Source organism: Aquila chrysaetos, chromosome 1 (assembly GCF_900496995.4).
Source record: "Aquila chrysaetos chrysaetos chromosome 1, bAquChr1.4, whole genome shotgun sequence".
Taxonomy (NCBI): domain Eukaryota; kingdom Metazoa; phylum Chordata; class Aves; order Accipitriformes; family Accipitridae; genus Aquila; species Aquila chrysaetos.
In genome coordinates this window covers 34,007,829-34,021,330 of record NC_044004.1, presented here as the reverse complement: position 1 = coordinate 34,021,330, position 13,502 = coordinate 34,007,829, and the positions used below count along the sequence as shown (strand labels likewise).

Genomic DNA, 13,502 nt, shown 5'->3' with positions numbered 1-13,502 from the left:
TTTAACCTGTTTCTGTGCTGTAATGTAAGACCTAGACCAGGAAACCCATTGTAAGGGCTGTGATGTTTCAGGTGGTACAGGACAACTAACTTCTCAGTGCATTAACTTGTGTAGTTGCTTGGTAAAGAATTTGTCTTGAGATTAGGTGCAGTCATGTAATTGAATGGCTTAATTAGAGTTTGGGGAGGAAGAGGAAGAAATCCTGATGTAAAATGACCTCTGTAACCTCTTTAGTGTGTGTCATTACCAGTGATTAGCTTCAAACTAATAGTTTTGTGTTGCTGAAGGCCATTCAGGAGATGATTCTTGAGGTTCTCAACTGCAAATGTGAACAATATGACAGCGAACAGCTAAGCATATCCCTTACCTGTGTGGTCAGTATTTCATTACAGATGCTGGAAAGGGAGATTGTGAGCTTCTCACAGTGGTGGTGTGTGGCTGTGGTTTTTTTGGTTTTTTGTTGTTTTTTTTTTTTTCTCCTGGTTGTTTTTTGGTTTTTTTGTTTTTGTTTTTAAAAAAACAGATGCCTTCTGTGAAAGATGGGACAACACAAGGGAGAAACATACTGAAGAAAGGCCCAATCACTCTACGAAGTGTATCAGCTCCCAAGGTTAAAATGGTTCCACCTGTGTTGCCCTTGAAGAGAGGTTGTGAAAATAAAACTATCAGCACAATTAAAGCACCTTCCCACAAAGGAGCTGTTCTGTCATCAAGCTCTGGTAAGAGAACTTTTCACTGGAATACTACCACTTAACCAGTTTCTTAAAATTAAGATACCATATTTAATGTACATTCTGACAGAACTTTTAGGATGGTACAGAGCTGTATTTTTGATGCTAAATATGATTCTATCTAAATTACAAATTGCTAGTACAATGGGGGGGAATGCAGGTTACACCTCATTATTGTAAAACCTCATCTTATAAGGAATGTGTTTAGGAGGGTGTGGTGCTGTTAGAAGAAAAAATATTTAAATATTATTATTTATAGTTTGGTTATATGACAGTACTTTGCAGAATTAAAACTACAGTTACTTGAAAAAGGTAAAAGTGAAGAGGAGAAAATGCAAAGCTCAGGTACAAAGCATTTACGATGAGCAACTGTACGCTATCCCAACAGGAATGAGCCCTTATTTCAGGACATAACATATTTTATTCAACCTAATTTTAGTATAGCTCTATGGTTTCTAGAAAGGGGAGAACATAATTGAAGGAGAGACTACTGCTTGAGCTGCTAATTAAGCTCAGACTGATTAATACCAAGGGGGGGGTGGATTTCACATCTAGTCTGTAGGCTGCTGTCTGGTGACTGGAAACTACATTCTGTAATTGTATTGTAGAGATTCAGAAATGCTCTTGCAGGTTATGTGCTTTTTTAACCAAGTGTGGCAATATAGCTAATTGCAAAGGCAGCCTGGCTATAAATGACTACACTACAATACACTGTAATTTGGTAAGTGTGCACACCCAGCTATACCCAGTAAAACCTGTTCTTTTTTTTTAACGCACTCAATCTAAGATTATAAAACAGTCCAAAGTACTCCTCTTAATTATATACAGGGGTAAAGTGTGATAAAATCTGTATGTATAGTCCCTTACGGGATGAGTCCCTCAAAGAAAGTGGATATTGGCTATTCTCTGACTTGAGCCTTGGTAATGTAAGGGACTTGCTCAGTGAACTAGGTACCTACCTGTAAGCCACCAATTTCTTGAAAGACTCATCACCTCTCTAAATACCAATTCAGAGCTTTTCTATCTGTAATTATGCTCTTAGAAGAGCTGAGGTGGATATAGATGTAGATGTATATTTGTCCCTTAGATTATTAAGCCAGAGTAGATTTATGACACCATCACTAGAAATAAATGTAAGTATGGCTGGGTTATGGGACTAACTTCTTCCCTTCATAAAAAAAAGGCGGCGGGGGGGGGAAATCAGATGCACTTTCAGAAGAAGCAGAAGTCACTTGCTGTTGAAAAATAAAAACCTTTACTCCCCAAGTTTCTTTAGCTAAACTTGTCACTCCTTAACTCATTGTATATTGAAATTATGGTAGCCAATAGAATACCTTCCAAATTTTTCCTGTTGGAAAAAGGCTGCTTAAGGTAAAAGCATGAAGCAGTACCTCAACATTTCAAACTCATGCTATGATCTGATGAGACTGGAACTTTGATGCTGCACGAGAAGAATTTTTTTCTCCATGCCCTCTACCCAGCCCCCCATCAATGCGCCCCATTCCTAGCACTTTCTACCTTTCATGTTGCTTATGCAGCATTTTGGTGCTACAAAGTAGGATTTCATGCATTAAACTATATCAGGTTAACTTCCCCCATCCCTTGCCAAGGGAGTGCTTAAACATGGTTTGTTGTTCCCTGCTAAACATGGTACTGATGCAAATCAGGAGGATGGGAGTATGGGGTGCGAGAAGCAAGGATGGGGAAAAGTAGGAATTACTTGGTATTGCTGCCAAAGCCCTACTGTATTATGCAACCACACCTTTCAGGTAAAACCCTATCTACTGCTGCTTACCTCATCTGTTTTAAAAAGTTTTCAAGTCAAGTAAAACTGTACATACACTTACTGTGGCGAAGTGGCAGCTTGTAAACCAAACCCAGTTATCAGTTTTAGCTAAAGCCTTCCTGTAGGGAATAACTATTTCTTCCAGTTAAGTGATTTGAACACTTTGGTATTATACTTGTGCCTTGGTATAATTCCAACAGTACAGATAAATAACTCCGTAGCTGTACAGTTGTTTGCTGCCAGGATTTCTCCAGACTACAGACAAACTAGCTAAATCCAGGATGGAAAGGAATTCTGAAGGTCACTTAGTCCAGCCCTGCCCCGCCTATAACTGGGTCAGCACTGAATTCAGACTAGGTTGTTCAGGCATTTGTCAAGCTGAGTCTTAAAAATGTCCAAGTCCTGACGACGTCATTGCTTCCTAAGGTACTAACGTAAAATGGAGCTGATTCTTAACCAGTTGCTGGCTGTATTTGGATCGTTGGGCAGGAAGACAGTGTAGTGAGTCCATTAAATACTCTGAGCAAAAGAAGTGATGGTATAGCTCTGTGTCATCCCTCACATTTGTGTGTTGAGGGAGAGTAGCAGTCTATCTGTCCAAAACGTATTAGTATATGTATTATTCCCAGAATAACCAAGAGCTTGTGAACAGTGGATTGTATCATGCACTGTCATTTTGAGTGGGAAGCAGGAAACTCCCCTACAACCAAGAAATAAAAGAAAAACATGCCCTGTATAAAACACCAGTTATGACATCCTTGCAACTTGGCAGGAGTTGAGATTTTGGTAATTTTTTTCACTTGTAAATGTAAACCTTAAGTTTTGAGTGGTAACACACTAACCCAGTAGGAAGCATGTGTTCTAAGGAAATTCCCAGATCTTCTCCTGAACAGGAGATAGCAGAATGAGAGGAAACTTGTATCTCAAACATTATATTTTTGTGAGGTTATTTGCAGAGCATGTTAAGCTAGAAATAACTGTTTTATTTATTTCAAAATGGTTGCTGACCACTGTTCACCAGTATTGGTGCATCTTGGCTGGAACTTGGGAGTTTTTGCTGAATTAAAAATTGGTTCTCTAAAAGGTGAGCCCAGTTTGATTCAGTGTACCAAAGTGGTTTGTGAAATGGTGAAGCCCCATTTCTGCAGCAAATCTACAAATCAGGTCACAGTTGCAAGCTAGATGCCTCAAAATGATTTCTGTAACTATTTGTCTCCATTTCTCCATAAGAAAGAATGACTTGCAATCACATACTCATTCTCAAACAAAAATCTTAATTCTCTACAGCTAATTTTTCCATGGTGGTATGTGCAGATTTCTGTAGTACTGGATGGCAGGCAGTATGCATTTTGCTATGTTAGTTTTCTATCAGTGAAAATATTTATTAGAATTCAAGACACAGAATAAGGTGTTTGAGTTACCTGGTTTTTACCGGAAGGCGTGTGTAATTTTGGAGCCCTGGCTCAGGACTTTGAACCAGTCCTGAAATGAAAGCAACTATTGTTTTTGTTCCCAGCAAATGCATACAGCCTTCTAATTGGATGTACATAACTACTGTGGAGGAATAATAGCCTGCTAATAGTTGAGGTATTACAGTTTGGGAAGAGTCATGTCTTTCCCCCACTTGAAGGGAGGGGTGGAAGGGGACTGGAGAAGCCAAGGAGGTTTGGCGGTCCCATGGAACATGACTCCAAGATCTACAGTCAGCCTGCCCCAGCAACCGCATGTTACCACCCGTGCAGTTGGATGGAAGCACTGTGACAGTTTGAGCCACAGGAAATTGTTTGATTTGTGTTTGAACAGCATAAAAATAGGGATATAAATTACTTACTTTAGATCTAAAAATGTAAATGCCCACCACTGCCTTTTTTTCTCTTATTGCTGACTACAACCTACCTGTAAGTATGTAAGAAAGGAGCTTTACTTGCATGTAAGATTTCTCATATGCTAATACTTCACCTACACTTCTGCCTTAAAATTACACCATTGCTTTAAATTGGTTCCCACTGTATGAAACTTCACGCTGTTGTTGATATCTTAACTATGAGAGCTCTGTCAAGTTCTGTGTAATTGAAACTATTTGGAGATATGAAAGCATCAAAAATATTATTCCTCTACTTACTGTTAAAGACTTCCAGAAATTAAGGGAAGCTATGTAAATCATCTTTGTAACCAAAATGTCTTTCACTGTCTGACAGTTATTTCTGACATTCTGGGTACCATTTTGTCTCTGATTTAAGTCACTGATATCCAATTAGCAGAGTTATGGCCCTGTGCTTTACTTACCTTTCCCATGAGTCCAATCCAGTGGTATTCCTTCTTTCTTTTGCTAGTATTTTCATAGCATTTAACTAGAGTAATGAAAGCTTGGGTAGAGAGAAGCTTGACAGTCTGAATTCTGTGTTTCCTTGAAGAAGATTTTGGACAAGTGAGACCTTTTTGTTATAAAAAGTTGAACATACTGAAGGACTTTTCTGGTGTTCTGCAACTAACTGAAGCACTGGAAAAATATTTCCTATACCATATGGGGAATTATGTTTTAAGTTGCATTCGACCACAGCAGGTTTAGTGATACTTTGAAGTACTGATTTGCTTGTTAGTTCATAATTGCTGAATTCCTTCGGTTGAATTTTGGCTTGATCTTACACTTAAATGTGTAATTCGGAGAAGCTTCCAAAGTTAAAACCAGAACAGGCCATGACAGATTAAGACTGTGTTCATTATTGAGTGTTGTTGCTGTTTATTGCACAAAGAAAGGCTTTTCAGATGGAAAATTGAAACCAAATGGCTTCAGTGGGTTTTCATACAGCTGGAAACATATATAAACTTGATAATTCAGGACTTTTTGGTATAGCCCTTCACAATACTAGTGAAGCAGAACCAAAACAGTTCAGTTCCAGTAAGCATTCCACAATCCTTGAGTTTGTTCTGACACTGGACCAGGAGCTAAACCAAACATGGTTAATGCAAATCACTTGTCAGCTTGCATCATTCCTGCTATCTACCATGTGACTCTTTTAAAGTTGGATTGTCAAGAAGAAACAAAATATTTTTAAAAGGCAAACATAACTTCCAGGTTCTCTGGCCTTGAAACAGTCAGGACTTTTCTCAAAATGCTGGAGTGGAGAGTTACTTGTAAGGGTATCCTTATACTTTCTCATGAACAAATTTGAAATGCACCAGGGTCCACAAATAAGGCTTAAAATTTAGTTTCCACCAGTCTTTTTATGCCTTTTTTTTTTTTTTTTTTTAACTTTGCAGAACAGCCAGCTTTTTTTATGGATGCTAAAAGGAGGTTCCTCATACACTAGCTTGTCCAAGATCATTATTTGTACTTATGAGTCTAGATTACTTGGTCCCCTCTTCCCTTTCTTTAATGCATATGTAGGGCTTCATTGCAGTAATTAAAGCTTGTGTTAAAAGTGAACTTAAAACTCCCATATTCCCTTTCAGAGGTGTAGGAGGGAGGAAACCAATACATGGGTCTCCATGGAGCATAATGTCTGTAGTCTATAGTATGACATAAAGCTTGTCTATAATCCCTCTTTGGTCATCTTCACCCAGAGCGCTCCACTGCATAGTGACTGTGTATCTCATAACCAGTTCTCTTTTAATTTGTAGTATAGAGTGGGGGAAGACTTATGCAATGTATCTGAAAGGACTTTTGTTGAGCTGATCAGTTTGTGAGAGTTCAGAAGGCAGTGTAAGTTGTGAGGGCTTAGGAGCCTTGCAGGTCATCCCTTCTCCGACTGCTTGAGTTGGACTTCCCTGGTAATGTTTCCGTTCCACTTTGCCCACACTTCCTGGCCACCTTCAACAGGAATGGTTTGCTGGCAGCTGCCCGGAGCAATATATATCCTTGTGCCAAGTATTGACCTCTAAGCCTCTGCCCCAGGTGTTGGTCATTCAGATACAGAATGGTCAATTCACAATTTGAAGCCAGAAAGGAACTATAAAATTATGTAATCTGAATTCAGCTTAGTGAATCTGCTTTTAGCTTTGGCTACATACACTAGTAGAAAAACTTGCTATAACTTTGACACCTCTTTCTTTTTTTAGTGTTCATTAACAAGGAGCTCTCACCATGGGATAGATACTGCTCATGTTTTACAAGCCTTACATAGGGTTCAGCATAAAAACACCCATTTGGAATAAACTCTTTCCTATTTAGTTTTATAAGTCAAATTGACCATGAGAAATGAGTAAAAGCAGAAGGGGTTTTGTTTGTGAGGTAATATGGGTTCTGTTATAATGAATGATTTCAAAGCAAGTTGATTGATTTATCTCTGGTTTGGTATAATTGGGTGTGGTCCTCAGTTTTTGGGGGTTAGGGGGAGAAGGGTGGGGTTAGAAACATTTGAACATGAATTTAAATGATCTTTATTCCAAAATCTATGGTATTTCCAGTATTCTGACTTCCAGCTCCCAAAAGGGAGCATTTCATCCTGTCAGCTTTGTTTCCGGTGCCATCAGCAACCATACTTAAGGAATTAAAGTTTTCATGTATGTTCCCAGACTTTTTACAGGTGATTTATGACTAGCCCCATCGGGGTTTTAATGTATTATACCTGTAGCAAGAAGCATGATCATACTTGCAGAGACTGATACTAACAGTCAACATATCAATGCTGTCAGAAATGTGGATGCATCTATAAGAATATCCTCCTTTAGGAGTGAGGTGTGTACCATTTCCCTGCAGGGGAATTTCTTGGTACCTAGTCCTTGCTTGCAAGGACATGCTGGTGTATCTTCAAATAACTCTTGACCTGTACTGGTTAATTCTGAATTCTCTCAGGGTAGAGGTAAAGGAGGAGAGAAACAGGAGTCCTTGTTTATAGATAACGTGGGTATAAAAGCTGCAAACTATCAAAAAATTCTCAGTGCGTAACATGAAGGGGTGTGTGGTATGAAGAGCTGGACAATAATGAAAAGCATAATTGGATGCGGTTGGTGGTTTTCTTCTGTCTCAGCCTTCCTTGTAGTATGTTGATTTGTGCCCACTACTCCTAAATGGACAGAACTTCCCCAATAACTGTTAAAGCTAGCGGTTGGGGTTTGTTTGCTTAAGTCGGGATGCAAACAGCTTACGACAGTCTCCTGGCAAAGCTGGAGTGGGCAAGCTTTGCCACCACTGCGCAGCTTACCCGGGAAGCTGGTGTAAAACTACCTGCTGTCCGCAGACTGGCTCTGCCAGGGGTCATAGGAGATCACAGCATGACTATGTGGACATGGTCTCTCATGGGGCTGCTCGAGTTCAGTCTACAAAAAGAAAAACCTAAAATTGAGTAAATCCGGCAGGCAACTTGATGGCAGACAGTACTGGAGGTGGGAGGGCAGGCTTGAGTTCAGACTGGAGGCCGGGCAAGAGAAAGGCTATTTGTAAGTGCTTGGAGAGATCACATGCAAGGCGTTGAGCCTTGAGGGAATACGGGCAAGGGAGGAGTCTCTCTGATCGTGGAAGGGTTTAACTGGGAGGAAGTCTGCCACATTTCAAAACTGGGCCAAATAGGAAGGGGAAAAAGTGAAATTTAACAGTAGATGTACATGAATGTTGTTCTCTCCCTTTCTCTCCCCCTAACTGAAAATACCCCAATTGCTCTTCTGACAGTGAGAGCATTTGAGAGAATGAAAAGGCTTGGTTTGGTGGTTGTTAACTGCTAATATAATGCTCTGTAGCACTGATGATCAGTTCTCCAGTTTTACTCTGAGAATACTGAGCTGCAAGAGGAAGAACACATGAATGCCTACCCGCATGGCTGCTGACAGCCTGGTTATGTTTTTAGCACTAGCTTGCTGCTGGTTCCTTGATACCTGTGCCAAAGAGGAGCACTTCGTAAGGATTGTACGTGAATGGGAACAACACTGTGGAAGTCTGCATCAGATGGGGAATTGGGTCTTGCCTTAATATGTAAACTGTTCTCTTATTGGCTGTTATCCCCTAAACAAATAAATCCATCTCATGTAAATATTTCAAGATCCAGCAGTAACTTAACATTCACTGTCTTTGTCCATGTTTGTTTTGCAGTTGAGGCATTACTAGCAACATAACAGAACTGTGTCCTGCCTCTTCTTTGGTAATTTTGGTAGTAATTTGAGACTTTAAAAGGGAGAGATAACTAGAAAGAGATTATCTGTACATCTTAGGTAGAATTACGAAATGTGCTGTAACTACTCTTTATTCCTTCAAGGAACACCGATATATGTGTAGCATAATATACTATAACTAATATTGCTGAATGGCTAATCAGGCAACCCAGGGAGCTTGCAGCCATCAGAAATCTGTTAATATTGCTACTGCTTTACAGTGCTCAAAATAGTGGCCATAAATGATCTTAAAACTATGTTAAGATCGGTCTGCTGGAAACAATACCAAAGTCCAGTTTGTCTTTCCACAATTTACTTGCTCCTTTCAAGAGATGCCAAAAAATAGCATATTTTCTTGAAGGTTTACTCCCCTTGCTTTATAAAGACCTTGTACTGTAGGCTTAGATCAGGCTTTTTCATCATGCTTAAAATTATCTTTTTTTAAAAGCTAAGAAGTTTAGCACTTCTAAAATAGAGCCCTCTGGATTTTTTAAACTTGCAGGAAAAATCAGAAAAGCATAAGACAAAAATCCAAAATTAAACATACTCAAGAGATAAGGCGACAAAAGGCCAAACCAACCATTACTGTTAGCTTTAGGGTTAAACAAAAACAACAACAAAAAGCATCCTTCCAAAGACTCCTTTTGCACTTAGTCTGCCCTAAGTTTCTGTTTGGGGAAAGGCTTTCCACCACTCATTTCCAGGTGTTGTATAGCTCCATGAATGCCAATTGCTCTGTGCTCAGTTGTAGATGTGAAATGTGTAGATATGGTTTGAAATGGTGGATGTTGAGTATCAGAACTGGTGAATACATACTCAACTTCACAGTCTGCCTGGTGTCAACAAAGTCCCAAGTTCACCACTGCTAGCGTACATTTATTCTCTCAATTTGATTTTTTTTTTTTAGGCTCCTGGTGTTATTTAAGGGAAGCCTTAATTTATTCTGGACAATAACCACCTATGAGAGATTCATATGAGAGGATGAGTATTTGAGTAAGGATAAGAAATCTGACTTCAGAGATTCTTGAAAAAGGAGTTTTGTTCTTTGCTTGTTTCTGTTCCAATACAAGAGATACTTTAACATACTCGAAGTAATGTGGTTGTTGCATAGAGACTTTTTTCTAAGGAATTGCCAACTTGTTACTTCACGGTAGAGGAATGTGATATTTCTAGTATTCCACTTCAGTGACTAGATTAAATAACTGATGAAAGCCTGTTGCTTTGATGCTATTGCTTGTTGTCTTTATAATAATGGTTCACTAAATATCCTGCTTTTGTGCTTGTTTCCAGTACTTTTGTTTATATACCATATTTTCCTGTTTCTGCCTTCAAAACCTTTGCATTTAATTCTGTGTGACTCCTTTCTTAGAGAATGATACTTACAAAAATACTTTGTAAAACCATTGTTGTTAGTTGAAGTAACACTTAGAGTACTTGTTTAATGATCTTGTGTCATAACTTAAAAGAAATCCTCCCTCAAGCTGGCTTTTGAAAAATGTATTTGAGTGCTTGAGTAATTATTTTAATAGAAGCTTTATAGGAGAGTGCTGAGGAGTAGAAGAACTAAGAGGAGGTCAAAGGTCATCCGTTTGACATGCTTCTGAAACTGGACATCCTAGACTTTGCTGTGCTTGTGGAATGGGTTTGAGCTCACAGCTGGTTTAGTGTACTGCCGCGTTTCAGCATGTGCAGAGAAGTCGGGCTGGCTGCAAATCATATGTACGGAACATGCTGTACAAGAAGAGACCGTGTGTTTTCACATGCTTGCCTTGACCCCTCTTGAGTGAAAATCATTGTGAAGAAAACAGGGTTTTGCTCCCGTACCTTTTGAACTGGATGAACGAATCCGGCACAATAGCAATCAAGCATGCTACCCTCATCTTTAAACAATATTTGTTCCTCTAGCTGCCTTTTGAAATGTAAAGCTTTAACTTGCTAAGTCATACAAACTTAACATGCAGTGTTTGTACAGCAGCCCTTTTTTTGTTTGTTTGTTTTTTGGGGGGAGGGGGTGTGTTTGGTTTTTGCACCTTGTTTTGCTGAGAGGTGTATTGGTTTTGCTGGCAAGGTTTTGGTAGCGGGGGGGGGTTACAGGGGTGGCTTCTGTAAGAAGCTGCTGGAAGTTTCCCCTGTGTTCGAGAGAGAGCCAATACCAGCCGGCTCTAAGATGGACCTGCCGCCGGCCAAGGCCGAGCCAATCAGCGATAGCGGTAACGCCTCTGTGATAACATTTTTAAGAAGGAAAAAAAGTTGGGATAGGCAGATTCGGCAGCCGGAGAGAGGAGTGAGAACATGTAAGAGAAACAACCCTGCGGACACCAAGGTCAGTGAAGCAGGAGGGGGAGGAGATGCTCCAGGCGCCGGAGCAGAGATTCCCCTGCAGCCCGTGGTGAAGACCATGGTGAGGCAGGCTGTCCCCCTGCAGTCCATGGAGGTCCACGGTGGAGCAGATATCCACCTGTAGCCCGTGGAGGACCCCACGCCGGAGCAGGTGGGTTCCCGAAGGAGGCTGTGACCCCGTGGGAACCCTGCGCTGGAGCAGGTTCCTGGCAGGACCTGCGGATCTGTGGAGAGAGGAGCCCACGGAGCAGGTTTTCTGGCAGGACTTGTGACCCCGTGGGGGACCCACGCTGGAGCAGTGTGCTCCTGAAGGACTGCACGCCGTGGAAAGGACCCATGCTGGAGCAGTTCGTGAAGAACTGCAGCCCGTGGGAAGGGCCCACGTTGGAGAAGTTCGTGGAGGACTGTCTCCCGTGGGTGGGACCCCACGCTGGAGCAGGGGAAGAGTGTGATGAGTCCTCCCCCTGAGGAGGATGAAGCGGCAGAAAACAACGTGTGATGAACTGACCGTAAACCCCATCCCCATCCCCCTGTGCCGCTGGGGGGGGTTGGTAGAGAAGCCGGGAGTGAAGTTGTGCCCGGGAAGAAGGGAGGGGTGGAGGGAAGGTGTTCTGAGATTCGGTTTTATTTCTCATTACCCTACTCTGGTTGTTTTGTAATAAAGTGAGTTAATTTCCCCAAGTTGAGTCTGTTTTGCCCGTGACGGTAAGTGATGAGTGATCTCTCTCCTGTCCTTATCTCGACCCACAAGCTCTTTGTTATATTTTCTCTCCCCTGTCCAGCTGAGGAGGGGGAGTGATAGAACGGCTTTGGTGGGCCAGGGTCAACCCATCACAAGAGGCTATTTAGAAAAGGAATTTCTGACTTGTCTGGATTAATTACTTTTCTGATATGTTGATCTGTTAATGAAACAACGTGGAAAGTCTTATAAAGCTGTCAGGTTTGTTGCATGAAGTTCAGATGTCACAGACTTTTTTTTTTTTTTTTGTCAAACAAATTATTTCGGATATGTTGTCTGGAGTGCTGTGTTTCAGAGGTGTTTTCAGTAAGTGTGAGCTTGTGGTTTGTGGCGTTCTCATAGCATGACAAAGGTTGTATGCACTTCAGTGAGTTGGATATATTCAAGTGTCCATTGCAGTAACTTACAAAAAATTCTAAAATACGGCTGATAATTTTGTCTCAGAGATTTAATACCAGGCTACAATAAAACCATATATGGAATCACAGTTCTTCATAGTAATGACAAACAAGAGGTCTGACATAAAGCATGTTTAATGACTCATTGAAGCTTGTGTATTATATTCAGTGACCAGTATTATATAATATCCTAATGCATGCTTAGTGTATGTTGTTTGTAGGTTTTCTCTTTTGTTACTGAGTTGATCTGAACCAAAGGAAATAGCTTAGACATACCTTCCTCTACTAGTCTTGTTCCTGTTTTTTGCGTACTTGATACAGGACGGTTTGAGATGAGTTACCTAATCCTGTCACACCACCTACTGTTGAAAAGCAGACATTGGGTGTAAGTGGTTTTGTGGCCTAAATCTTAATGTAATCCCCTTAATGTCGTGCTTTCCTGGCCTTAGTGCAAATTGATGGTTTCTTGGTCGTTGGTATTTGAGTGGAGATCCTGCAGCAAAACTGATGTTGAATAAAGTGGAATTACTAGATAATTTTGTCATATTTCAACAGTCTCTTACACAGCTTATGCAAAATTGAAATGTCGTTTATAGTGATGAGAATAAAGGGACGGGTATTCCCTTTAAATAGAAACTTGATTGTTCTAAGTCAAATCTGAAACACTGTAATCATCTCTTCAAGTAAGATAAATTATGTCTGTCAGACTTGAAATGGTAATGACATCAGAAGTTAAGATATTTTGTAAGATGTCTTGTGTTATAATAAATAACAAAATATTTTTAAAAGTAAGTCTGTCTTCCATCTCTCTTTTTGTTTTTGTACAAAAATGAAAAAACCTCTTTTCCATATTTATTCAGAGGACTGTATAAAGATCTTGATGTCAAAGCTGACAGGAGTCAACTCGGTGCTGGCAAGACAAATCTGTGTATACATAACTTCCTTTGGGCCACTGTAGTTTTAATCTGGGTGTGCACTTTTCAGAAATAAACGAAAAGCATAATTTAACTAAACTCAAATTTTCTTGCAGAAAGTGTAGTTGCTTTGTTAGTAGTACAAGAGTAAGCTCCCACCTGAAGATGGCACACCTGTCTCCTATATAGATACACTTCCTATTTGATTACCTTAGCTATTGGGCATTTGTATTCAAGAAGCTCAAATGAAAACAGCTATTAATGCAAAAATGTGTCTGCACCGGTTGGCCATGAAGAACTTTGTTCGAGGGAGTGCTGTTTAACTAGTTCTGCAGAACTAGTCAGTTTTCAGTATATTATGTGAGTACAACACAATTTGATACTTTTGTGCTGTGTTTGTCCTTGAAAAGATACTATCTTTTAGAGTGCCCTGTCAAAGGTGTGTGGGGGAAATCTCCGTTTTGGGGGTGGGAACAAACAAAAGAATCTTTCTTGGATTGTCTTTGAGCT

The 13,502-nt window shown here is 40.3% G+C and overlaps 1 protein-coding gene across 5 annotated transcripts in view; it reads left to right on the top strand.

The window, feature by feature from the left end:
- The window catches only part of MTUS1 (microtubule associated scaffold protein 1), a 130,131-nt gene that overhangs the window by 38,880 nt on the left and 77,749 nt on the right, over positions 1 to 13,502 (top strand). For all 5 annotated transcript variants that reach the window (XM_041126828.1, XM_041126831.1, XM_041126829.1 and 2 more), the window contains one exon: positions 524 to 719. In XM_041126828.1, the coding sequence (XP_040982762.1) occupies positions 524 to 719 (196 nt within the window). The remainder of the gene's footprint in view (positions 1 to 523; positions 720 to 13,502) is intronic.